At 41.2% G+C, this 27,638-nt stretch overlaps 1 protein-coding gene across 3 annotated transcripts; it reads right to left on the bottom strand.

Annotated features, from left to right (window-relative positions):
• Positions 1–522: 522 nt before the first annotated feature.
• CTSE (cathepsin E) lies at positions 523–24,097 on the bottom strand. Of its 3 annotated transcripts, none has more exons than XM_077334770.1 (10): positions 23,965–24,097; positions 23,662–23,818; positions 21,283–21,400; positions 18,717–18,835; positions 16,320–16,519; positions 15,931–16,053; positions 12,442–12,583; positions 11,565–11,663; positions 9,032–9,169; positions 523–4,565 (listed from the first exon to the last, which is right to left on the bottom strand). In XM_077334770.1, the coding sequence occupies exons 1-10, from the start codon at positions 24,018–24,020 to the stop codon at positions 4,551–4,553; spliced, it is 1,167 nt and encodes a 388-aa protein (XP_077190885.1). In that variant the 5' UTR covers positions 24,021–24,097; the 3' UTR covers positions 523–4,550. The 3 variants fall into 3 exon arrangements, with proteins under 3 accessions (XP_077190885.1, XP_077190886.1, XP_077190884.1); XM_077334771.1 differs by having other exon boundaries at positions 523–5,431; XM_077334769.1 differs by having other exon boundaries at positions 523–9,169.
• Positions 24,098–27,638: the final 3,541 nt, after the last annotated feature.

The raw sequence follows: 27,638 nt of genomic DNA on the forward strand, positions 1-27,638 counted from the left end.
GCACTCTTCCTCGGTCTGTAGAATTCTTTGTTTGCCATGGTATTAAACTGTGATTTCAGTTTCAAGAGGTTTAATTGCATGTTCTATGTATATGTTTAAATTTATAGCTATCTGGGGTTACTACACTCTGTTTTGTACCTGTTACCTTTTGTCTGAGACCTACTAATGAATTTTGATGCTTCACCAACTCCTGTAAAATCATGATTCTTTCTTTCCAGTGTAACAAGTAAAATCAGAACTGCAGACAGTTCTGCAGTTTACATACAGATTATTTTTAAAAAACTGATTTAAAAAGGGGTTCAACTGTTTTTCAGGAAATTAAAAAATTCTTATCATCTCCCTTTGAACAAAATAATTGATTACATTTAAATAGATGTGCATACTATGAAAAGCTTAATTTATGTGCCTTTTTGAAATGCTGAAGGGGATATGACAATGTGTCATGGGTAGAATGAAAGACAAGCTATACATTTCCCTTTTAATTTTTTTAATTAAATTAACACACCAGAACTAAAACTGAAGTCCTTTAAGACTATCAACGTTTTATTCAAGGTATAAGCTTTCATGTGCATCCACACATCTTCAGATACAATGAAATGGAAATTACCAGTCGATAAATAGAGGGTGCACCACGAAAAGAAAGGGACGGTTCAAAATTATTGTGACAGAAAACAGAACCTATCCCGGGCTATATTAAACAATTCCACAATAAATACAAATAAACGTTTCTTATCTCTTCTTGTAAATTTATGTGTATAAGCACAACCAGAACGGCCTCTAGATTAAACCGTTTTCAATTTTGTTTTCCTCAGTGGTTGTCCTTCTAAAATACAAAAGCATACAATTAATACAGGCTTATCAACCATTTTTACAAAACAGAAGAGAACATATTTAACTGAACATAGTCATTATTCTAGTCTACAATAGTACATACCTCCTATAATTTTTATAAACATACAGTCATTGTTACTTTAATATATATATAAATCAAAAGCCAGCTTTTTGGCTATTATCGTAAAACTTATAAAAATTATAAAGATTATACTAAAGGGCCAAATCTTACCTTTAAATTATATTATATATATGTGGCCTTTGGCTCTTAGGTTTGGGGAGGTCTGTTCAAAAGACTCATCCCACTGGGTTGTAGACTGCCTCTGGTAATTATACTCTAGCTGAGAAACTTACTCCATGCCACACCTATACCAATTAAAGCTGCAGTCTCATCTAAAAGCAAAGAGTTCCAAACCTATGTAAAAAATATATTTTAAGGGCTCTAAATTCTCCCAATTGGCCATGAAGCCTATCAGTTAGGATTTAAATTATAATAAACTTTCTTCCAAGGTACCCCTATAGAGGCTATTGATCTTAAGTTTAAGAAATGACAGCATCATTTTGCGGTCCTTGTGTTTGCAGGTGCTACCTCACAGGAAGCAAGAAAGTTCCAAATTTGTGTTTAAGCCTTTAGGGCTCATGGTTTCCAGTGAGTAAATGTAAAAACTTTCACGTTGTCTCAAGATCTTATTGATGTCCATCTTGTGGTGTCCAACAGTTGAGATTTGTTCAAGTCCAAAGAATAGTATATCTTCTGGTTTGTGTCCTTTTTCCATGAAGTGAGTCACCATCGGAGCATCTGTTATCTGGTGTCTAAGTCTGGACTGGTGTTCCTGGATCCGGACCTTAATTGGACGGCTGGTGATACCAATGTACAATTGCGCACATGGACATATAATACAGTATACCAAGTTTTTACTTGAACAGTTAATAAAACGATTGATCCTCACATAGAAGCCATTACCTGTTGCTCTGTATTCCTTGATAGGTAACAAATACTTACAAACCCCACATGTACCACATTTGTAATTGCCTTTAGGAAAGTTACTTGCTGATGTTTCAGTATTACATTGTTTTTTATTAATTAGTTCACCTATAGTGTGGTTGCGCCTCCATGCTAATCTTAACCCATTTTCACATCCAGGTAAGTCCCTGATTAAATGCCAATGTTTAAACAATATTTTTCTGATATTTGTGGCAAAATATGAATAATCAAAAGCACAGGTCAATTTCTGATCTTTTACTCTCTTATTGTACTGTAATAAATCATGTCTCTCCTTGGCATCTACCCTAGTTTTAGCCTGCTTGATAATAGATGGTGGGTAGCCACGATGTTCAAGGGCTTTACCTAATTCCTTACTGGCATTTTCATAAGAAGAGGAGTAATAGTTAATACGTTTATGTCTCAAAAATTGCCCATAGGGTAAATTTCTTATAAGGTGGGGAGGATGAAAGCTATTGAAATGAAGGAGTGTGTTACGATCTGTTGGTTTTTTGTATGATGTGGTGGTCAATCTACCATCTGGTTTTAAAGTGACCAAAGTGTCTAAAAATGGTACTTCCACCATGTCATGATGACCTATAAATTTAATTGTGGAATGCTGGCTATTAACCCATTGTATGAATTGTTCTATGGAGTCCGGATTTAAATAAACAAGAAAAATATCATCCAGGAATCTGGTATAAAAATTAATATCAGACTTAAATGGATTAGTAATATCGTTGTACAACCACTGGTTTTCAAGGTAAATCATAAAGAGGTTTGCGATGGTCGGGGCCATCGGGGAGCCCATAGAGACTCCATGAGTTTGTAAGTATAAATTGTCTTCAAATTCAAAGTAATTATTTTCAAAAATCAAATCCAATAAATCCAGCAAAAAGTGTGTAGGTGGGATACATAATTGTCTATTGTCTAACAAATTTTGTATAACTAATCTTGCCTCTTCCAATGGAATGTTGGTATATAAGGATGTGACATCCATAGTCATTAATACTGCTCCTTTTGGTACCCTTAATTTTTCTATGAGGTTAATAAAGTGGGTAGTGTCTTTTAACAATGTGTCTTGAGTTGGAAGCAGCTTCTGAAAATGAAAATCTATAAATTTGGCTAAAGGTTCCAAGAAGGATCCACATTGTGAAATAATTGGTCTGCCTATGGGTGGACGGTCAGGTTTATGTATTTTTGGTAAAATATATATGTGAGGGATCCTTGGGTACTTGTTTTCAAGAAAAGCAGCTTCATTATTATTAATATATCCAAGTCCCAAGCCCTCATGTATTACAATCCTGATCACTCTTATGATCTCATTAATACAACTATAATTAACAGGTTTATAATATTTTCTGTCATTTAGTTGCCTGAGGACTTCATTTCTATAATCCTCTGTGTTAAGTACTACTATACCTCCTCCTTTGTCAGCTGGTTTTATAGTAATGTCTGGATCAGATTGTAACTGTTGCAAAGTATTAAATTCCTCTTGGGTAAGATTAAAAGGGGCATTTCTTCTCTTGTATTTCAGTAACTCCAAATCCCTAAGTACCATTTTTTCAAAAGTGCTTATTTCAGGTACCTCTATTAAGGGTATGAATGTTGATTTTGCTCTAAATCTAACTGGTTGTGTAATCTCTGTAGACTGTGGAAAATAATATTTCAATTTAAGTAGACGTGTGAGCTTAAAAAGGTCTACTCTGGTGCGAAAGGCATTGTATTTAGGTACAGGAACAAAGGAGAGGCCTTTGTTTAAAACTTTGATTTGTGTTTCAGTTAGTGTCTTATTGGATAAATTAAAGACTATTTCTTGCGGGATCCTCTCCTGCTCCCCTGAAAATCCGATTGATATCTATTAGGTTGACGCAAGCGTCTTTGGGGTCTTAAAGCACCTCTTGGAGGTAGTGGTTCCTCACTAGAAAAGCTTGCAGTATCTATTTCCGATTCAGAAAAAGTATCTGGATCCCAAGTAACATTTTTTGTTTTAAAACGAGGATGTTTATATGTTAACCATGGGTAAACATTATCTGAAGCATAGTCTCTCTGATCACGATTGAACTTACGATTCTTGAATTCTTTAATACTTTCAGTCAGTTTCTTAATATTAGAGTCCAATTCTTCTAATTTATTATCATAAATATCCTGAGTCACTTTAGATTTAAGATTATTTTTGAGCTGAGAAATCTCAGTGTCCATGGTTTCTATTTGTTTGGAACTCTGCTCTATGATTAACAACATGAGATCAAATGAGCATTTGGTAAGAATAGCAGCCCATTTTTGTTTAAAGTCATCATTGTCTGTGAATAATGTAGGATATTTTTGTATTCTAAGGCCCCTGGGAATTCTATCATTGTTTAAATATTCATTTAAATAAACAGCATGTAAATGGGTTCTCAATTTATGTTTAGACAAATATGTTAATTGTTCCCAATCCCCAGGTGGGGCATCATTATTCACATTTAAAGGAGGTAAGTTTTGAGTAATTCTATCTCTATCCTCATTATTAAAGGCAAAGCCTCGTTTCCAAGTAGCCATCACAAGATAAGAGTACACCACGAAAAGAAAGGGACGGTTCAAAATTATTGTGACAGAAAACAGAACCTATCCCGGGCTATATTAAACAATTCCACAATAAATACAAATAAACGTTTCTTATCTCTTCTTGTAAATTTATGTGTATAAGCACAACCAGAACGGCCTCTAGATTAAACCGTTTTCAATTTTGTTTTCCTCAGTGGTTGTCCTTCTAAAATACAAAAGCATACAATTAATACAGGCTTATCAACCATTTTTACAAAACAGAAGAGAACATATTTAACTGAACATAGTCATTATTCTAGTCTACAATAGTACATACCTCCTATAATTTTTATAAACATACAGTCATTGTTACTTTAATATATATATAAATCAAAAGCCAGCTTTTTGGCTATTATCGTAAAACTTATAAAAATTATAAAGATTATACTAAAGGGCCAAATCTTACCTTTAAATTATATTATATATATGTGGCCTTTGGCTCTTAGGTTTGGGGAGGTCTGTTCAAAAGACTCATCCCACTGGGTTGTAGACTGCCTCTGGTAATTATACTCTAGCTGAGAAACTTACTCCATGCCACACCTATACCAATTAAAGCTGCAGTCTCATCTAAAAGCAAAGAGTTCCAAACCTATGTAAAAAATATATTTTAAGGGCTCTAAATTCTCCCAATTGGCCATGAAGCCTATCAGTTAGGATTTAAATTATAATAAACTTTCTTCCAAGGTACCCCTATAGAGGCTATTGATCTTAAGTTTAAGAAATGACAGCATCATTTTGCGGTCCTTGTGTTTGCAGGTGCTACCTCACAGGAAGCAAGAAAGTTCCAAATTTGTGTTTAAGCCTTTAGGGCTCATGGTTTCCAGTGAGTAAATGTAAAAACTTTCACGTTGTCTCAAGATCTTATTGATGTCCATCTTGTGGTGTCCAACAGTTGAGATTTGTTCAAGTCCAAAGAATAGTATATCTTCTGGTTTGTGTCCTTTTTCCATGAAGTGAGTCACCATCGGAGCATCTGTTATCTGGTGTCTAAGTCTGGACTGGTGTTCCTGGATCCGGACCTTAATTGGACGGCTGGTGATACCAATGTACAATTGCGCACATGGACATATAATACAGTATACCAAGTTTTTACTTGAACAGTTAATAAAACGATTGATCCTCACATAGAAGCCATTACCTGTTGCTCTGTATTCCTTGATAGGTAACAAATACTTACAAACCCCACATGTACCACATTTGTAATTGCCTTTAGGAAAGTTACTTGCTGATGTTTCAGTATTACATTGTTTTTTATTAATTAGTTCACCTATAGTGTGGTTGCGCCTCCATGCTAATCTTAACCCATTTTCACATCCAGGTAAGTCCCTGATTAAATGCCAATGTTTAAACAATATTTTTCTGATATTTGTGGCAAAATATGAATAATCAAAAGCACAGGTCAATTTCTGATCTTTTACTCTCTTATTGTACTGTAATAAATCATGTCTCTCCTTGGCATCTACCCTAGTTTTAGCCTGCTTGATAATAGATGGTGGGTAGCCACGATGTTCAAGGGCTTTACCTAATTCCTTACTGGCATTTTCATAAGAAGAGGAGTAATAGTTAATACGTTTATGTCTCAAAAATTGCCCATAGGGTAAATTTCTTATAAGGTGGGGAGGATGAAAGCTATTGAAATGAAGGAGTGTGTTACGATCTGTTGGTTTTTTGTATGATGTGGTGGTCAATCTACCATCTGGTTTTAAAGTGACCAAAGTGTCTAAAAATGGTACTTCCACCATGTCATGATGACCTATAAATTTAATTGTGGAATGCTGGCTATTAACCCATTGTATGAATTGTTCTATGGAGTCCGGATTTAAATAAACAAGAAAAATATCATCCAGGAATCTGGTATAAAAATTAATATCAGACTTAAATGGATTAGTAATATCGTTGTACAACCACTGGTTTTCAAGGTAAATCATAAAGAGGTTTGCGATGGTCGGGGCCATCGGGGAGCCCATAGAGACTCCATGAGTTTGTAAGTATAAATTGTCTTCAAATTCAAAGTAATTATTTTCAAAAATCAAATCCAATAAATCCAGCAAAAAGTGTGTAGGTGGGATACATAATTGTCTATTGTCTAACAAATTTTGTATAACTAATCTTGCCTCTTCCAATGGAATGTTGGTATATAAGGATGTGACATCCATAGTCATTAATACTGCTCCTTTTGGTACCCTTAATTTTTCTATGAGGTTAATAAAGTGGGTAGTGTCTTTTAACAATGTGTCTTGAGTTGGAAGCAGCTTCTGAAAATGAAAATCTATAAATTTGGCTAAAGGTTCCAAGAAGGATCCACATTGTGAAATAATTGGTCTGCCTATGGGTGGACGGTCAGGTTTATGTATTTTTGGTAAAATATATATGTGAGGGATCCTTGGGTACTTGTTTTCAAGAAAAGCAGCTTCATTATTATTAATATATCCAAGTCCCAAGCCCTCATGTATTACAATCCTGATCACTCTTATGATCTCATTAATACAACTATAATTAACAGGTTTATAATATTTTCTGTCATTTAGTTGCCTAAATAGAGGGTGAGCAGCAAATTAGCATACATCATAATTGAGATGTTTAATGGATATAAGGTCCAAAAAGGAATAACAAGCTTAATTTATATGGTCACCATTTGTTTGGATTTCATTCCTGGGGGAAACATAGTGAAGCAAATAAATATAACAAAATGGGAGACTGATGTGTAAATGTACCCTTCTTAATTGTGGAATGCTGAGAGCAATTAACTGTGACCCTGTTGTAATGTTCCATCCGTCTCTTTTCAAGAAGAAGAAGAAGAGTTGGTTCTTATATGCCGCTTTTCCCTACCTGAAGGAGGCTCAAAACGGCTTACAGTCGCAAGCATGGAGGTAACTAACAGCATCCTTCTCTTTAATGTGTGGTGACTAGTTGTGTAGGTTATGTCTCCTCTGTCACCAAACCAGAGAAACACATTCCAACCTACCATTCCAAATAACATTATATTCTACTATTACATTGCAATCACTATTTCAATCTACTATTCTAAATAAGAAATGCAATAAAATAAAGGGGAGGTGGAAAGAAGGTTTGAATGAGTATCATTATCAGTATAGGTATATGGGAAATATATGCATCCAGGAATTTCACCTGGCAACTGAGACTGCCAGAAGGAGACCTAAGAATACATAAGGGGACCAAGGCTGTTTCCATATAGCTATCATGGATGCAAATGCAGAGTTTCCACACTGCTGCTTTTCCTGCAGTCTCCTTGTCTCAGCCTTCCAGGGCTGCCATTCCAGAAGGCTATTTTCAGGCTTTTCAAAAGCTGTTAATGGCTAGATTGCTATCAATATATCTGATTCTGAACAAATCTCAAGATGTGCATCTATAAAGCCATACAATGAGACCATGGTCAGATAAGGGGGATTTTTTTTTTTTTTTTGCAGATCTGGAACCCAGATGGGCAGAAAAATCTGAAAACATTTTTTTCAAAAATGAGATTTTTTAAATTTCACCAAAAAATTAAAGGAAAGCTGAGACCTGACCTTTCAGTTATTATCCTGGAGATTGTCTAGCAACCTCCAAGGTGCATTGAGCGGATGGAGGAAAATAGCAGGGAGGTAAAGGAGGAGATGTAGGGTGGCCAGGCAAAGCAAGTATTAAGCACTGGCAATTTTTGTGTGGATTGGGAGGGAGCCTGGATTGGCCACAGATTCCCCCACAAGCCCAGAACTGACAGTGCTTGACAGCCCACAATATCTAGTGCAGCAGGAGAAAAGCCAGGAGTCTGGTATTGTTCTTTGGTGGCAGCAACACCACTGCAGAAAAGTAGAAACAGGGCAGTCAGGTGACGACTTCTCAGCTGACAACAGAAGCAGAGAGAGAGAAGAGGGGAAGCAGTGGTGGCTGGGTGAAAGTGGAGGCACTGCTGCTGCTTGTTCCTGTCTTTGCCACCCCCACTCCCACCCCCCACCGTGCAATAAACAAATTAGCAATCATGGTGTCCTTTTCTCTATCTTTCTTCCTAAATGGTGCCCCAGCCCCTGTCAGGGAAAGAAGGTAAGCAAGCAGAGGCATCCATAGGGAAGCAGTGATAGCAGCTTCTCTCCTGCAAGTTCTTCATGGGTCTCTGCCGGTAACCTTAAGTTGTTATAGCAATCTATTCAAACATCTGCTATTCTACAGGATTCTCTGCTTTGATTTTTTAAAGCCTCTAGCCGTCTGCAATGAATAGGATTAAAGTCTTTAAAAGAATGAAAGCTGGGGGTTCAGAATAACTGGCAGATGCTTGCAGTAGACTGTTACAATCTTACTGTGATTTAGCTATTACAATTTCTTTAAAAACCTGGAAATAGCTCTCTGGTCACCACCAAGAAGTAAAGTGGCAGTTACAAGGAACTGAGGGCATGTAAATAATGCTGTTGTGGGCAGACCTTGGATAATCTGCACCACCTGATTACACACATACACTGCCTTCCCCAAAACATTGCAGAAAAGAAGGTTTGGGTTAGAGTGGGAGAAGGACTGTTAGACCACAGTGCCATGCAGATGCACCAAAACAGTACTCCAGTTTGGTAGTTGATGCAGAAAAGCAGCCTTAGACTCCCTTACCCTCTGTATATTTTAAGGGACAACAGGAGCCAAACCTACTCTGTTATTTCCACGGTCAAAGACTGAGTAGAACTGGCCAATGAACACGTCCCCCAGAATCCAGAGTGGCCCAGCTGGGGGTTGGATGTCAAGGCCTTGGAAGCCGCTGGTGCACAGTGTCATCCCATCACTGTTTTCCTAATTGGAAGAGAAAGTATAGATGTGACAACAAAGTACACAATGACTGCTTTGTTTCACCCTGGATGCATTCTGTTGATGGACCCAAAAATGCTGCCTGTGTTCTGCATTACATGATGTTGGGTTGCCAGCCCTGGTAAGAAAGTACATGAAGATTTGGGGGGTGGAGCTTGCATTGGGTGAGGTTTAAGGAAGGAAAGGGACTCAGCAAGGTATAATCCACCCTCTGAAGCAGTCATTTCCTCTGAGGAAATTGATCTTGATCTTCTGGAGATCAATTATAATAATATAATAATAATCTGGTAGACTGCCAGAATACACCAGGAGGTTGGCTACTCTACATAACAGCTCCCTAGAAAACAAAGGAATATCCAGAATTATCTCCTTGCATCTGCCATCTCCACTCTTGTAACACCTGGCAAGGGGCTCCAGTCTGAATTTGTGCCCTGCCCTCATGGTGCCATGAAAGCTTGGCAACAAAGAGTGTGCAGGATGCTATGGGATGCTATGGCCAACTGCCTGCATGGGGCCTAAGCAAAGGAAGGGAATCAGGCTCTGAGTATGCACACTCTGTCCTCTGACATGCTTCAAACTCAGCAGGTCTTCCCCCAGTTCTTTTAGTCAATTTACATGAAACACATATTCTGTTTTCAAAAAAAAATTTATCAGACTGGCTCAGAAGCAAAGAAAATATACAGTCATGCACAACACAATGAGTAGAACTCGAACAAATGGAAATAAACAGCCACTACATTTAAAACACCCATCAATAACTACAGCGCAATCATACTCATAATGGCCACAGTTAACTCACAATATAGCAATCAGAATTCAGTGCCAGATTAATCAGAACTAAAGAATGATTCAATCAGGTTTCTCAACTGAATCAGGTTCCCACTCTTTCTTAGGCTGCTCATCAGAGTGAATCCAGTTCCAAGGTACTTCAGAGGAGCAGTCTGGCTACTTCTGAGCCAGAGACTCAGTCTTGGCACTTAGAGATGGTTCAGCAAGGACCAGAACACTTCAGGGCTCAGCAGTGGATACTTCTGGGTAAGGAGATTGGCCAAAGGTCACCCAGCTAGCTGCACATGTTTATACACTACCTTTCTCCCCAATAGGAACTAAGAGAGGCTTACAATCTCTCTCTCCTCATCTCAATTTTATCTTCCCAACAACAGCTGAGAGACAGTGACAAGGCAAGGTCACCCAGCAAGCTTGCAAGGAAATGTGGTGATTGGAACCTGGGTCTCCCAACATTCTAGCCACTGTACTCCACTGTACAAATCAAAATCCTTACCTTGCCATAAACATGCAGTGAGGTCGTTGAAAATCCTCCCTACCCTTCACTCATTAATTACTCCTTTGTACAGCAGAGAATGATAAATGACATTAATAAACAAGTAATCCTCAGAGCCTCTTGTGGTGCAGAGTGGTAAGGCAGCAGACATGCAGTCTGAAAGCTCTGCCCATGAGGCTGGGAGTTCAATCCCAGCAGCCGGCTCAAGGTTGACTCAGCCTTCCATCCTTCCGAGGATGGTAAAATGAGTACCCAGCTTGCTTGCTGGGGGGTAAAATGGTAATGACTGGGGAAGGCACTGGCAAACCACCCTGTATTGAGTCTGCCATGAAAACGCTCGAGGGCGTCACCCCAAGGGGTGACCTGGTGCTTGCACAGGGGATACCTTTACCTTTACCTTTTTAATCCTCATTAAGCCAAATGGACTATGAACCCTTAGGAAATCTTATTTTAACATTTCACCACCCTGCCTTTAGGCAGCAACTTCCAGTTGAGAGCTGTTAGTAGCAACATTTTTTCTTGATGACTCATAATACAGAAGTGGTCCCACATCAATGTGGAGCTAAAATAAGATCACCACACAGAGCCTGCACTTGCCCAAAAATAACTAGGAGTCTTGTGACCCATTAAACCTAGAGAATTTATTTTGGCATAAGTTTTTGTGAACTTCTACATCTGACAAAATGGGCTCTGGCTCACAAAAGGTTATTCCACAATAAATGTGTTAGAGGCCTTAATGTTTCACAAAAGTCTTTGTGGGTTTTGTGGCAGCAGAACTGAGTTGCTCTGCATATCAAAAGCATACCACTTTCTGCCCATGGTGGGGAAAGTCCTGCCCCTGCCCCCATTGTGAGTGCTTGATCAACTGAGGGAAGGAGGAAATGAGGGAAAGTGACATTGGGATGCTGTGTCATCATTTCTGGGTGATCATCCGGAAGTGATGTCACAGCATCTGCAACACTCTAGGAATTTCTCCTAATCATTGTGGCCTTTGCTTAATGATTGGGGCATTGTGTATTTACAATACTCCCCTTCTCTACAATACTCCCCATCAAGATCCCAGGATTGGTAGGCACAGGACTGGGAACTGTAACATACCATGAGGGTGTAGGTCTCTGGGGTAAGAGTATAAGGGTTCCCATTGATGGTGAAAGTAACATCAGGCATCACATTCAGGTTGCTGCATTCCATGGCATACTGCATAACAATAAATATACTGGTTGCTAAGGATAGCTTCTTCAATCACAAACAAAACAAAAACCCTACCTATGTAATTTTGAAGGGAAGGAGGTGGAAAACCTGGGGAAAACAGTAGAGGTAGAGCAATAACTGCATTATTTCTTCCTGTCTTTGGGGCATATGAAGGGATATGCATTTAAGTTGCCTATACACATGCATGTGGAGGAAAGGAAGTTTGAGAGGGTGATCTGGAGTAGAAAAACAAGGTAAGGGGCTATGCACCCACCTTACTTTCTGTCCCCTCAGAATGGTCTCCTCTCCTCATGTACTTTCCCTTAAAAATATAGGCTTTCTCACACATGTTTACAAGTGATGTATAACTTGTTCCACTATATTGTCCCAAGTAGCTCTACATTTAACACACTTGTGATTTGAAACTGAATATTATGTAATGTATACAAACTGGTGAATACTGAAGAAACAGACAAGAGGCTTTTGCTTTTTCTCAAAAGTATAACATTCTTATAAAGTATAAGTGTGGAGAGAAATATACAAATTGTGTCCTTAGTTCTAGGTATAAGCGATAGGGTTGTGGGTTTCCTGCATGGTGCAGAGGGTTGGACTAGATGACCCAGGAGATCCCTTCCAACTCTATGAGTCTATGGTTCTAGGACTGATAGAACTGGCCATACACCAATACCAGTTTTTAGCATTTGGAAAAAGGAATTCCTGCAAATGCAGTATGATCCATTTGCTCATCTAGCATGCCAGTGTGGGGTTCCGAATAGGTACCTACCTCTCCATCCATAGCTACTGCCCCAATTAATTTCTGCATTTGTATTATGTCTTCAGAAGGACCTGTAAGGAGAGATGTCCCTGTGTCCACAATGGCTTGACATCCTTCTGTACAGAATTCAATGTTCCCATTAACCATGATACTGCAAAAAGGCAGGGGGGGGGTGAAATGTGCATTGGGGAAAAATAGGAAAGACAGTATTTAGGGGCAGGTGACGCAGTGTCAAGTTAAAAGGCAATTGTCATGAGATGTCTACTTGAATATCTACTTCAGAGCTGAAAAAAAGCACAAACTATGGGAGCAGAGTTAATCTTCTAGGACTCTTACCTGCTGTTTAATACATTTGTAAGCCCATATCATGGTGAACATGAGCACAGAACCTGATTCCTGCAGCTCTTCAGCTTTGCTCTGCACATTTGTCTAAGCTACTTGCCTTCAGGAAAAAGCTATTAGACTTCTGTAATACAGTGCTCTCCTGAATGTGATCAGTAGTTCATCCTGCCTTGAGAGATCCAATGAGAGAAATTGGGAGCAGCTGACCAAAGGGCCAATAAGAGCTAGCCTGAAGGTATCAAATGCTGACTTAAGTCTCATCAACTGGTCCATGCTGTGGAAATCCTACTCAGTTCCTGCCTGTTTGACTGTATTTGTTTCTCTCTTCCTTGGATGGCCCTGTAGTTTTATGTCTTTTGGCTGACTGCTTGTATCATGCCATAATGTAGCGATCCCCAACCTGTGGGTCGCGGACCACATGTGGTCCGTTGACTAATTGGAGGTGGGCCGCGAAGGACGCCTCCCCCCCCCCCCGGCCCTTTACAACACACTTCAGGTGTCATTGTCTCCCATCACTCCCAGATGGGACTATCTTGTTGCAGAGAAACAAGCTCAGGGTTCCCATTGATTTGTCATTGTCATGAGTTAAAATTTCCATGAAAATAAAATGTTCCTTATGTTCATTGTTGTGGCGTGTCTGTATCTTATTTTGAAGGGATGTTTAAACATTACCATAGCGATCAGAGAGCATTAGGGCAGTGGTTGAGAGTAGAGGAGTAAACTACCCCCCCCCCCCACTGGGCCTCAGTAAAATTGTCAAGCATTGAGTGGTCCCCGGTGATAAAAAGGTTGGGGACCACTGCATGAATCCCTCTCTGTGTCTCTAGGGCTACCTGACTGTTGGTTTGACTTTGGATCCTTCCACCCTGTCTGATCCATCTGCACTTGACACCCATATCGGTTGAATACTATTGTAGGTATGAATTCCAGCTCAAAGACCATCCTAGTGTAAAGGCCCTTGGAAAGATGAAAAACACAATTTCCTGATTAAGGAGAATAGCCACAGTGCAAATTTACATATATATATATTACTGAAATTACTACCTTTCTTTATAAATATCCCAGTGCAAAGTCAGGTCAGAAATATAAAATAAGTGGCAAAGCTGGATTCTTCAGTTCATATGGCAAAATAAACCTCCCAAAGTTTCTGCAGGAATTGTCTATCAGAAATCTCTTAATGGTGCATTGTCTGTATAAAGATGTATTACCAAGCAGTGAACAAGCGCAAGTTTGAGTTTGACAACATCAGTGCTTGCTTGTGCGTTTGGGAGAACTTTAAACCAATGTTGAGCCAGGCTTTTCAGTACTGATATCTGAATTTCATAATGAGTAACTAAAAGACTGTATTTTAAAAAAAAGATATTCAGTCTTTGGGGAAATGCCAATCTCTATATAAATCTGAACGGGATAAATTTATACTGGATGCTTCTTTATAACCAGGTTGCAGCAAGAATGAAGGGGGGAGGGAGAAAAATGATATCAGTTTTCCTGATCAGACTCATTATTGGTTCACCAATTTAAAAACATGATCAATGACAGCAAAAAAATTTGAAAAAATGACATGTGGCTTGTAATCATGAATTATAAAGAATTGCACACTTGATAAAAAACAATCTTTTGGCTGTGCTGGATGTTTTGGGGTCACAGGACTCAGGTGGGCATTTATATATGATTCGCTAAAATAACAATAATCATAGCATATTTCAGTGATATTGTGGAGTAATATGTCATAGCTCACACCCATGGCTACATCTCATGTGCTCATGGCTCTAGTAATAAGAAATGAATGAAAGCTGGCATCCAAGATATCATTCTATGTTTGAACGTTACCTGCAACACACTTTTCTCAGGGTGGGAAGGCAGAAAAGATACATGTAGGATATTTCCATTAAAGATTGGGATGTTTGAATGCAGCCTAGTGTATTTGTCCAAGAAAATATTCCATCTCAAATTTTAATTCCAGCCTGATTCCCCCCCCCCAATTTTTTAAAGTGCAGGGATAACATTAGAATTAAAGTTGGCATGTACATCTATGACATCTCTGCAGTTAGAATTCAAGCAGCTACTTGACTTTTGTGGCTCATTTCCCATGAGGTGAAGGGCAAGAATGATACAAAGGATAATGAAATTCTTTGAAACAGGCCTCTTGGACATTAAGCCTTACGTAAATGAGAACCTGCATTGTACCATGCACCTAAGGATTGCTGGGGTTTTTCTTTTTGGTTGCTCTTAATTCGAGCAGCTCTTCCATTTGTGGGAAAGATCATCCTTGGAGTTGTGGGATAAAACACACATAGGCTGGGCCTCTACAGGAAGGAGAGGCAAGGGACTGAAAAAGTTCCCTCTGTGGCTACCACAAGCACAGTTCTACTAGGGCTCTCCTCTCCCTATTGCAGTGCCCTCACTCATGTGGCTGTTGTCCCATGCAAGTCCAGAAAACCTAGGAAGTATGTTTCTGGGGATCAGAAGTGAGTGCCAGAAGTGTGAGATGCATGCCTTCCATGTATGTTTAGTTGGATGCCAAATATGAAATAATTTCTGGCCTAAATGCCTAAAACATTGTAAGCTCCAAAAGACATTGCTGGTCACCAAGGACAGTTGCTAAATTTTCAGCAAGTGAGCGTGCTTGAACTGTGTGGTGTAGTCATGCACCCTAAGATGCTGTCTCATTGACCTGAGACCCAGATTTCCATTTCCCTTTACTGCATATAAGTCTACCATGTGCATGCATGTGATTCCCTTATAGCCTCTCTACCTACACAAGCTCAAAGCAGAGGGATGAGGAAGTGGTGAAGAAGTAGCTTAGAGATGTGGTAGTATTTTTCACATCCACTTCCATTAGCAGTTGCTGCACCCCATGTTGCATTCCACATGCCTGATTATTCTATCATGACTAATTTTTCACCAGCTACAGGAAGAATCAGAATGCATCTGCAATTTATTCTGCTCCCTAGTAGAGCAGAGTCTGATATATGAAGCTCCAGAGGCCCACTGGATATATAAACATAACTGCACAGGCTGCTTTTTTAAAAAAGGTCTGCCTTCTTCAATGACAGCAAAACATATTATTAATATTCATTACTGCTTTCTCTCAACAAATCGTCCCTCCATTATCCCTGCAGTTAATCCAAAGAGTTCCCCAAACAAGATACTTACTTATCCAGCAGGATTTGCCAATAACCCTGTTTAGTGACTGGAACCCAATTGAGGTTCCCACTGAAATGGGAAGGATCGAAGCCACCCCAAATTAGTTCCCCTCCTACAGAGGATTCTTCATTTCTGAGGAGAAAAAAAAATTGTCATTTTCAGTTAGGATTGAAATTGGCAAGGGCCATCTCTTCAGTGTTATTTAATTTTACATTTTCTGTGTGTGTGTGGGGGGGGGGGGTTAGGTTGGAATTCCACATATCCTCTGAAGTCATGCATTTCTATAATAGCCCCTATAAGGTTGTCATTTGGCCTCCATTTTAATTGATTTTAGTTAAAGTGGGGTGGAGATGTGAAGGCAAAAATAGTAGCTGGCACTAGAAGTCCATTTAGGTCACCTGTTCATGTAGACAGAGAACATCGGTAGATCCACCAGGTTTTGGGCCATCATGTTATCAAAAACTGGAGTGACTCCATCCACAGCCAAAGATGGGTAGGCCAGACCAAGGATACCATCAAATTCTGAATCCAAAAAGGTGTTTCCAGGCTCATTGACACTTTCTGCAAATTGCTGATTGGCTACAGTAATTCCTTGTACCTGAGGGGTAGAAACTCATTAATTCTGATCCCATACTCATGCAAACAAGCAAACAAAAATAACCAAAGAATTAGGCCCAAGGGAAAAAGACAAAGAACACAAGAGAACTGGAGTGCTGAGGAAAGTCATAATGGGGAAATGCCATGACCCTCTCCAGCCAGCCCAGAGAATCCAACTCAGAATCCTCAGGGGCGGAGACAATGTTGGTGACTTAGAAGGATCCAAGAAACCAGGGAGGACCCAGCATAGCAGAGGTGTCTGACAGAAATGTACAGCAGCTGCTAAGGATGTACCAGTGGCACCAGAAGCCACACTGTCACACCCTGCATCAGCCTTGAGTCAGAAACTAGGGGCCATTTCGCACGGCTTCAAAATAGCACAATGGTTGCTAATTGAAAACGCTACTAATTTGCCTTAACGCACGACGTCGCAGACAATCTGCAACACTCCTGAAACCAATCAGCAAAAAGGGCTTCGTTGTAGCGCTTTTAGGGGAATCCAGAAAAGTGGATTCACCCTCCGGATAGCGATACACTCCTGCAACCAATCTGCAACACTAGCGCTAAAGACCTGTGCGTTACCATTGTTGCGGGTTCTTCAAAGTCCCTCCCCCTGAGCCTGTCCTCCAAACTTCCGGGAAAGCGATCGCCATTTTTTTTTCTCCGAGCGAGCGGGGATAAACGCACCAGCGAGCCTCTTTCTGTTTAGAGGCTTCCCTGGCTTCAGTCCTTCACCTTTAGTCACTAAGCACAAACCACATAAAAGCCCGTTTGCTGAAATAAAGTCCCTTTATTTTTTACACATTAATTCAGCCGAAAATCGGGCCCATGAGAGGGGGGGGGATTTTTTTTTTATCACTCGAGGCAGCGTGCCAACGATCATACAATCAAACGACAGCTCAAACACATTAGGCAGCTGGATGGGTCTCTCCGTTGCAACGAATCTACCTAGATTCGTTGCTGTGGGTCTGTTTTGTTTTTTTTTTAAACCTTTCTTAAAGGGAAAGGGGCTGTTTGGGAGCATGCTAACGGCTGCCCATTGGCTGCTTGATGGCCAGGGGCGGGACGAGCTTGGCAATAGCGCTTCCTTTCTAGCGATTTCTGCCGAGACCGGAAGCCTGTGGGAAACGCTAAAAAACGCAACTGATTCCACTACAAAGGCAGGTATGCATAACGACGAATTCCACTATTTTAAATGGCAATTTTTCATTCCGCAAACAATTTGCAACAAAGATCCCCGTGCGAAAAGGCCCTAGGTATCCCCCAGGCAGCTCTTGTACCCAGGCCTGCAGCCCCTCAAGATAGTTAGTGACTATTTTCTCTAGATGAGCTTCCAATACTATGATTCTATGATTCTATGATTCAATGGGATGAAATTAATGCAGAAGAAATTCCGTCTAAACATCTGGAAGAAGTTCCTGACAGAGCGGTTTCTCTGGAATCGGCTTCCTTGGGAGGTGGTGGGTTTTCCATCTTTGGAAATTTTTAAACAGAGGCTGGATATCCATCTGATGGAAAAGCTGATTCTGTGAAGGTTCAAGGGGGTGGCAGGTTACAGTGGATGAGCGATAGGATTGTGAGTGTCCTGCATAGTGCAGGGGGTTGGACTACATGACCCTGAAGATAGCATTTTGTCACAGGATCCTGGCCAAAACACAGACCCTGCCAGCAGTGCTGCTGAGCCACATTACCTCCCAGCCTATTTAGCATGAGGCTTGGGAAGGCTGCCTTGCTAGATCAGCCAGTCCACTAGAATGGTGTGCACAACAGTCAACAAAGTGTGGTCCTATTATTTGAATTAATAAGTTAAGTGGAACCAGAACAGTTTGTTCCAGTGGCATCATGAAGACCAACAAAGTTTTATTTAAGTTATAAGCTTTCGTGTTCATGCAACACTACTCACATGCACTTGACTCTATCTGAAGTGAGATCAGAAATAAAGACATCCAAGCAAAATGTCCATGATAATAAAATATAGTCTTGGTCATAGGCTGTGGAAATGACAACAAACATTCACAGGGGGATATACACAGGGGGATATATCTTCTGCGTTTGAAGGATGAACAGATCCTGTATTTGGGATACATACACAGAAGGAGGTTGCCACCTCCTTTTTGGCTAAATCATGTTTTTCAACAAAGCTGGAAGCAAAGGCATTGAGGGTAAGTTTAAAAGAAACAACGAGATCTTCTACTCACAGTTACTTGATCTGACCCAATTATTCCTGTCAAGCTCCCAGTTCCATATTGAATAGAAAAAGGAGTCCCCACCTCACTGTAGGTGCTGGAAGCTGATGGATGAAATCTGGAATGCTCAACTGTAGTTTAAAAATAAAGTTTCCTCAGTCAGAATATTGACTTAACTAGAAAGATAGCCCATTGCATAGAGGAATACAGTGGGCGCTAGGAGGGGGCTGGAAGAGGTCGGGGGACGCACTGGCCTCCCCCTGGCTCCCAACAGTGGCGGAGCATTGGTGCGGGCGTCGGAGCCGGGGTGGCAGGGCAGGGAAGGGCAGGGACTGAGGGGCGGAAGCCCCACCTACCTGGCAACTCCCCCGTGGGGCAAGCCGGTGTCCTGGAGGCGGCTGCACGGGGGCGTGTTCACAGGGAGTGTAGCCGGGGCGGCAGGGCAGGGCCCCAGGCTCAGCTCCCTCGACAATGGCGAGTCCCAGGCGGGGCGAAGCGTTGTACAGGAGGCTCTGGAGTGGGACCACGTTGGCTGGGAGCAGAGCCAGGCCGACAGGGCAGGGCAGGGACCCAGGTGCGGCTCCCCCGGCAACCTGGCGAGTCCTGGGCGGGGCGAGGCAGTGTCCAGGAGGGGCCAAGTCGGGGCCGCGGTCCCAGGGAGCCGCAGCAGCCGGGGCACGCCGCTGGATGCGGGCCAGCGTGGCGGCGGGGGCAAAGTGAATCCGAGCTGAGCCGGAATAGTGGCTCCTTGGTGAGGGGGGGGGGAGGCAGAATTGGAAGGCGTGCTTTGGGCGCCGCCCAATTGTGCCATGGAGGGCGGACTGACAAGCAGAGTGGCCTCTCTGCTCGTCAGTCTGAGGGCAAGGGGCGAATCTGGGAGTTTTGATCCTGGACTCGGCCCACCCCAACCCCTCTTACTGTTTTATTAAGATGGACAGATGTGACCACCACTGCTCCCTACCTTGCAACCAGGAGTTCTGGCATGAAAGCCTACAGTGAAGGCCTGGACACATTTCAGAAGTAAATCACAGGCTGAGCCTGTGCATCTATTCTGCAGTTATCAAAGGATGTGTTGAACTGCTCTTGTCAGGCTGATTTTTACACATGCACGTGCGTGCGCACACACACACACACACACACACACATTTGCTCATGTTCATTAACTACCTCTTTGAAAAAGTATTATATCTGATGTGATACAAGCATTGTGTTTGCACAGTTTATTGCCTGAAATACGCATAAAACATATCACTTGATGCTGTGATCTTTAAGAAATAATAATGCACTTGTGAGCTCACCCAACTGTCATCAGCTGATGATCCGTCTCATCAGGCCATAGCATTTTACCATCATGCAATCTGATCCCCATGCATATTTACTTAGAAGTAATTTGCAGTTTGGACAATGCTACAGTTACTATTTATGGTGAGATTCAGGGTAGCCATGTTAGTCTGAAGCAACAGAATACTGTTTGATTCCAGTGGCACCTTGAAGACCCTTAAAGTTTTATTCAAGGTATAAGCTTCCGTGTGCATGCACACTTCCTCAGATACTGTGAAATAGAATATCTTCAACCATTACATATAGCTGTGTGCTTGGGGGGCAAGGTTAACAGCCAGGAAGGGCTAACTAAAATCAAGATGCATAGTAACTGGGTGACATTCACACATCCAGACAGCTGCCTTAATCCAGTCTCAACTATCATCACCTAGTTGTATTCACTAGATTATAACCTTAGACAATATTCCAATCAGGCCTTATTTACACAGCCCACCAAGATCTCATTTAGACAATTACTTTTGGCATAGAAAATTACCCAGAATTCTTTCCCTAGCCCTAGGGACCATGTCGAACCAGTCTTCTTAATGTACTAGGCTTATGAGTGCATAATTTATTGTAAATGTGCCCTCATGTGGTGAGACCAGTGTCATACAGATCAACATAAAAATTCTGTTGCTTTCTTTCTTTCTTTCTTTCTTTCTTTCTTTCTTTCTTTCTTTCTTTCTTTCTTTCTTTCTTTCTTTCTTTCTTTCTTTCTTTCTTTCTTTCTTTCTTTCTTTCTTTCTTTCTTTCAACATTAAAGTAATATGTGGTTATATTCCCTTTGTCCAGGCTGCTGAAACCAGTACTATTCACAAAAAAGTAGCTTACCAAGGCAAACTCAACCACTAGTTAAAAGATGTCTACTCCTATTTACAGCTGGGCTAGCTCTGCGCTCTGTGGCCCATATGCAGAGCCCTTTCAGTTGTTTCAGCCATTTCTGTCCAGGGGCTCACTGTTCACATCAGGCCACAGTACTAAATAATGATGTTGGAACCAAAATGGAAACTGCCCAGTATACATGGTGAACAAACATGAACATTTCTTGTTGCTTCCAAATGGTTCAGTTTAACGTTCCCCTTGGCTAATTTAAATAGAATCCAGCTCATGTATAACAACAACAAACAATAATATATTTTAAGTGTATCTGAGGAACCCAATCATTGCCTCAGACAGAATAATGCTGAAATCCCTACAAGCAAAACATGTTTACAGTTTATTAGTGCATTTACATTTTATACATCCAGCCCATTCTTACCACAGGCTTTGCTGACACAGTAAACAGAGGGGACCCAGAGGTTGGAGGAACCCGTGTCAAAAAGCACAGTGAAATTCTGGGGAGGAGTCCCAATGGAGATCTGTCCAAAATATTCCACCTAATATGAAAAAAACCAAGAGTTTTTCAGAAAGCAGAGCTCAGCAAAGCTTCTGAAAGCAAGAAATCTTTTCAAGCTAAAGGAAAGCTTCAGATTGCTTGCATTATATATGTATGCTTACATGATCAGGCTACAGAGCCTTAAAGGTCAAAATAGGGTTGCCAGATCCTCTGGCGGGGCATAGGGGAATAGAGTTGCCAAATCCAATTTGGGAAATTACTGCAGATTTGCAGATGGAACCTGGTGAGGACTGGGACCTCAGCATAGTACAAACCCATAGAGCCCCTGGCCAAAGTATCCATTGTCTCCAGGGGAACTGTAGTCTGGACATAAACTGTAATTCTGGGAGATCCCAGGTACCACTTGGAGGCTACCAACCCTAAGCTGAAAATGGAAATCTTTAGCATTGCACTTGGGCTAGTCTTGATCCAACAATATTATTTCTAACTCTCAGATTGCAATGAGGGGAAAATTTTGTTCCCTCAGGGAGTGCTTCTATTGATATTATACTTATTCAAAGGGATGTCGTTCAAATTATACCTATTGAAGTTATGCTGCCTGAAATAGCTCCTTCCAAAAACACATACACCAACACACTCACGTTACTACATGAATGTTTGGTATTTTCATACTCTGCTCTGGAGGTGAAGGGTCGTAATGCAAGATAGCTGTGAAGAATGCATCCTCCCCTAAGGTCCGCCTTTTGCTGGCTAAGCTGTACCTCACCCTACATTAATCAATACCAGTCCACTTACCTGTAGTACACTCACTATTTTTAACCCCCACAACACATGTTCTAGCACAAACAGGTTTAAAAGGAGCTCCAGCTCATTAATAATAATAATAATAATAATAATAATAATAATAATAATAATAATAATAATAATAATAATATATCATTATATTCCCTCATGTCCAGGCTGCTGAAACCAGTACTAATCACAAAACAGTAGCTTACCAAGGCAAACTCAACCACTAGTTAAAAGATGTCTACCCCTATTTACAGCTGGGCTAGCTCTGCGCTCCGTGGCCCATATGCAGAGCCCTTTCAGTTGTTTCATACAGTAGCAGCACTGTATGGTCAGCCATTTCTGTCCAGGGGCTCACTGTTCACATCAGGCCACAGTACTAAATAACAATGTAGGAATCAAGAGGGAAACTGCCCAGCATACTTGGAGTCATATAGTATACAAAACTATACCTATACCTAGACATAAATCTCTCTCTTCATGCAGCCCAGGTTTTCAGTGATCAGATAAGCTGCCATGCAACTCAACTCTGAAGTCTTAGTGCAAAAATCCTCACCACCCTATTGACTGCCCCTGTCCAATGAGAAACAGCCGGCCACAGTGACCCCTCTGGTTACATCCCTCCCACCCAGGCAGCATTCAAAGGCAGAGCAGTTTCCTCCTCTCTCTAACTGCAGAAGGCTGTTCTGACTGCCCCGTGGTCTTTGATCAACCCGCCAACAAACTAATATATCCGCTGGAATTTACTGACTTGAAATGAAAGCTAATCCCCTGAAAACAAAGTATCTTCTAACCTAAAAATGAATTTATAGTAGTAAATACAGCACATGGAGTGTCCAATTGGCATTCGTGTTTTGGCCATGCCTGAGGTAAGTATGCCTAATCTCTCTCTCTTGCACACTACAGCCAACTGAAGGTTCAAATATTGGTCCTTTTATATACATTGTAAGCCAACTTGAGTTCTTTAGGGTGCAAAGGTGGCTAATAAATATTATAAATTAATACATTTCTGGGTCTGTTTTCTGCCAGCTGCTTATACCAAAGGGAATAAAGACGGCAGTGAAGCAGGCTTCTAGCTATCCTACAGTCCACCATAAGGAGGAGCAGCATGGTATAGCTGAGGCTGCATCAGGGCTTGTCTGAGCATAGCACTAAAGATGCCATTTTTAAAATTCAATGAGAATGATTCATTGTTTAATCTCCCCCTCCCCTCCCCCTCCCTGTAGGCTAACAGAGAGACAAAGACATCCATACTGAAAAACCAGCATTGTATTCCTAGGTGAGAAATCATTTTGAAAAGGTTAATACACCAGCCACTTATAAAGCAGGCAGATAATATCTGGCACATTGCCACATTATTCTTGAATTTTTATAAGCTCAATGGAATGGGGCAACTGAGAGCTTGTCTTCAGCATATGTGTGGTTTTCACGCAAAAATAAAGTACATTTCTTTTCCTTTGCTGTTCCCATATTTCTGCTCCTCATAGTCACATCACCCTGCTCACAACTTACATCAAAATAGTTGAGGAGTGGCTCATTGACTTCCTGGACTGCTGAGCATTCTTGGGTATACTTGATCATATCTATCTTGTGGGCCTTCCAAAACTCGGGCAGTTGCCCACGTTCTCTCAAAGCTGCCCGCAAAGATTTGTGTCTCTTTAGGGGTACTCTGCGGGGAGGAAAAAGAAATACGTGATGAATGCTGTTTCTTTTCTTAGCCAAATAAAACAAAAAGGTAAGACCCATATTTTATGAGGCAGTACTTTGAGCCTGGATTTCATTGAATCAATGAAAAGACCAAGGAACCTTGCTTACCTTTGTACTCCACTGGCCATCCATACTGAAAGCATTAAAAGAATAAGCTGCTTCATTCTGGAGGTTGCAGGTGTTACACTCTCCTTAACTTGTTGCAACTGAACAAAAGCTCTGCCCTTAAATCTACAGATCCAGCCCAACCCCTGTGATAAAACTGAAGGGGGAAAATCTACACTACCCAAGTCACACCACTTAATGTCAATAAAGAACCTTTGGAATAGAAATTAATCACTGCATATGCGGTCCCTTCTAGGAGATTAGGGGGGAAAATTTCCTCCAGGAAATGGCTGGAGAAACTGCAGAAATTGGTTATAGGTGTGTATGCATATAGATATATGCACATACGCCCTGAATCGTGTGTGATATTGTGCATGGAATTACCCTTTACTGTTGATTCTTAGGTCCCTTTGGCTTGTGTGCTGAAAGCTGAGGATGAAGATGAAATTTGAGTTTGTTGTGCTGCTCTGATTTGGTGCTTTAGGAAATTGAACTTTGTTATCTCCAGCCAAGATTCTAAACAATTCTATTCCTTCTGCAGGCAACCAGCAGAAGGAAGGGAGGCTCAAACGCGCTAAAGTCACCTTTTTCGTCCCGCCCTTACACCTGCCTCCCTCTCCCTTGTTCCCAAGGACGGGGATTTTTTTTTAATGGTGATATGCTTGGATCAATGACTAGGTGGACACATGTGCCAGAAATAAAAGAATATTTTTTTCAAAGTTGTAACACAAAGTATGCCTCTCAAAAGTTTTCTCCCCACCCCCAACATCAATCAGGAATGATATTAATTTTTAAATGTATTAAAGGACTCGTGATCCCATAATGGGTGGAGTTAAAAAAGCACTATGCATCTATGACTCCATGCATAGGCATTGCAACATAGAAGTATGAATTAAAACAAAATTAGTGGGTATCACGGATCTTTAAACTGTGTCAAAATATGCAGGAAGGGGATTGGTTGCCTGAACTGATTGACAATCAAAAGTGAGTCGCGTATAAGGCACATTGCTCCCTTCCACCATTTCCAGCAGCAGATGTAGACAGTGAGACATGCGAAAAGGGGACAGACAAAGATGAGGAGGGGCTAGGAAGTGCGATAAAATTTAGCACTATGCCATTCAGCTACCATAACGCTATTTTTACTGATGTGCAGAAATGCCCTAAGAATTTCCCAACCCAGAGTTGGAAATTCTAACTATAGCTTGTTCCTGGAATAATTAGGCCTGAATTTCCTGAAACTATATAGCAAGCTTTCTCAACCAGGGTTTCATGAAGCCTTGGGTTTTCTTGATGGTCCTGGAAGGGTTTCTGAAATGGGTGGGAGTTAATTTTTTAATATATTTTTTTAAATGTGTTGAATATTTATCAGGTGATATGACCATATCCCCTCCCCTCCCAAAATGGCCAATGATGGGCCTGGAGAAGGTGAGACGGGGAGGGGCCCCAGGTAAAATGTTTCAGGGGCTTCCCAACAGTCAAAAAGTTGGGAAAGGCTGTTTTATAGGCTTATCCCACACGGGGGCTTTATGCCATCGTGGAATATAGGAGGCTCCTGCATTAAGCCAGAACACCCACATGACACTGTGCTTGTTCTGAACACAATGTGCCTCCTAGGGCTTTGCCCTTTGAGACTCATCTCCCATAAAGCTTACTTATATATGAAGCCTATTCATACACTGTGATACTTTGCTCAAATCACTTCAGAAGTTCAGAGTGTAACCATACAAGCCTGAGGCAATAGGATTGCATCCTCTGTGAGGTTCATTTAGCTCCGTCCCTCTTGATTTGTTCATAACCTGATAATAAAAATTATTTTGTTTGGAAGGGCTTTTGATTCAAGTAGTTAAATCCAACCCTCTGACTCCTGATCCTGTTGCTATGCAACCTCAGTATATTACCAGGCTGTACTTTTTGTTGAGTTTTACTCAGATTTTTTTCAGTATTGTTGATTTCTATCCCTGCTGCAGATTTTAAATTGATATTCTTCTACAAACTACTAGGGGAGTCTGTTGTGACCAAAACGCTTAAGTATATAAATAATCTGTTGTGATTGCTATGTGACATGTGATTGTACATATTATCACAGCAGATATAGAGGAGGAACTGTGATTGAGTAGTGGAACTTGTGCTTTGCATGTTGAAGGTCTAGGTTCTATAAACAAAATAGCAGATGATGTGAAAGATCTAATCTTGTGACTGTTTATAGGTCCTACTGGCAGATGATACCAACCTCAGTAGATGAAAGTCTGATTCAGTATAAGGCAATTTCAGGTGTGTTCACATGTGCCTGTGAGCAAGCAGGCCCTCCATTCATCACAATAATTTGGTTGGTCACTGTTATTATTGTTGTGTCATTGTGTTCACTGACTCTTGTTTTCCCCTTGTTTGTTGCTAATGAGGGCACATTGGTACTTCAGTCTGGGAACAAGCCCTATGAGGAAAGACTGAAGGACTTGGGAATGTTCATCTTGGAGAGGAGGAGGTTGAGAGGGGCATGATTGCTCTCTTTAAGTTGCCTCTGCTGTTGGCAGCAGAGGATAGGACCCACAGTAATGGCTTTAAACTATGTGTAGAATGGTACCAACTAGATATCAGGATTTACACACACACACACAATCAGAGTAGTTCAGCAGAGGAACTGGCTGCCTAAGGAGGTGATGAGCAGTCTTCAAGCAGTGGCTGGACAGATACTTATCAAGGATAGTTTAGACTGATCCTGCATTGATCAGGAGGTTGAACAAGATGGCTGCTTCCAAATCTTTGATCCTATTCAACCTACTGGGCCAGTTTTTTTGTAGACTGCTATTATTGACAGCCAGGGACAGGACAAGTTAAGCTCCAGAGGCTCTGGTCATTTGGCTCATGCCTAATCAGTGTTGATAACAATGAGTGGAAGTTTGCTTGTTGCCTGGCCAACACCAGCACCTATCTGGTCTGAGCAGATTGCAGCACTGCCCTGCTGGGGTTACTTGGTTCAGACCTGGCCAGCAGTGGCATGGGAGGAGGAAAAGGCCGAGCCTGCTTACGTCTGCTCTGGCTGCTAGTACGTGATTCAGACAGATAAACAGTTATTTGAGGTAATGAAATAAAGAGCAGTTGGTCAGAAATGCTGTATGTGAAACAGGTGACAACCAGGGAATGAAAAGAGACTGTGGGATATTATTTCTGTCTTTCAGGATATTCTATTGCTGACCTAAAAGCCATGGTTCCTCTACAAAGGGACAGTCCAACAGGGGATTGCTGAATCAGAATTCATTAATATATTCAATGGTATTATCCCCATAGAGTTTAACAAGGACTTGGGATTCCTTATTCACTGCCTCAGTCATTCAGTTGTAACATAAATTGATTGGCTTTATGAATGTACATTTCATAAACCTCATGAGCTGAATTATTCAGAAGGACATTTAAGTTGGACCATAAGGAAGGCCGAGCGTCAAAGAATTGAGGCTTTTGAACTCTGGTGCTAGAGAAGACTCTTGCGAGTCCCTTGGACTGCAAGGCGAACAAACCGGTCAGTCCTAGAGGAGATCAGCCCTGACTGCTCCTTAGAAGGCCAGATCCTGCAGATGAAACTCAAATACTTTGGCTACCTCATGAGAAGGAAGGACTCCCTGGAGAAGAGCCTAATGCTGGGAGCGATCGAGGGCAAAAGAAGAAGGGGACGACAGAGAATG

The sequence above is a fragment of the Paroedura picta genome, chromosome 4 (genome assembly GCF_049243985.1).
Source record: "Paroedura picta isolate Pp20150507F chromosome 4, Ppicta_v3.0, whole genome shotgun sequence".
NCBI classification, from domain to species: domain Eukaryota; kingdom Metazoa; phylum Chordata; class Lepidosauria; order Squamata; family Gekkonidae; genus Paroedura; species Paroedura picta.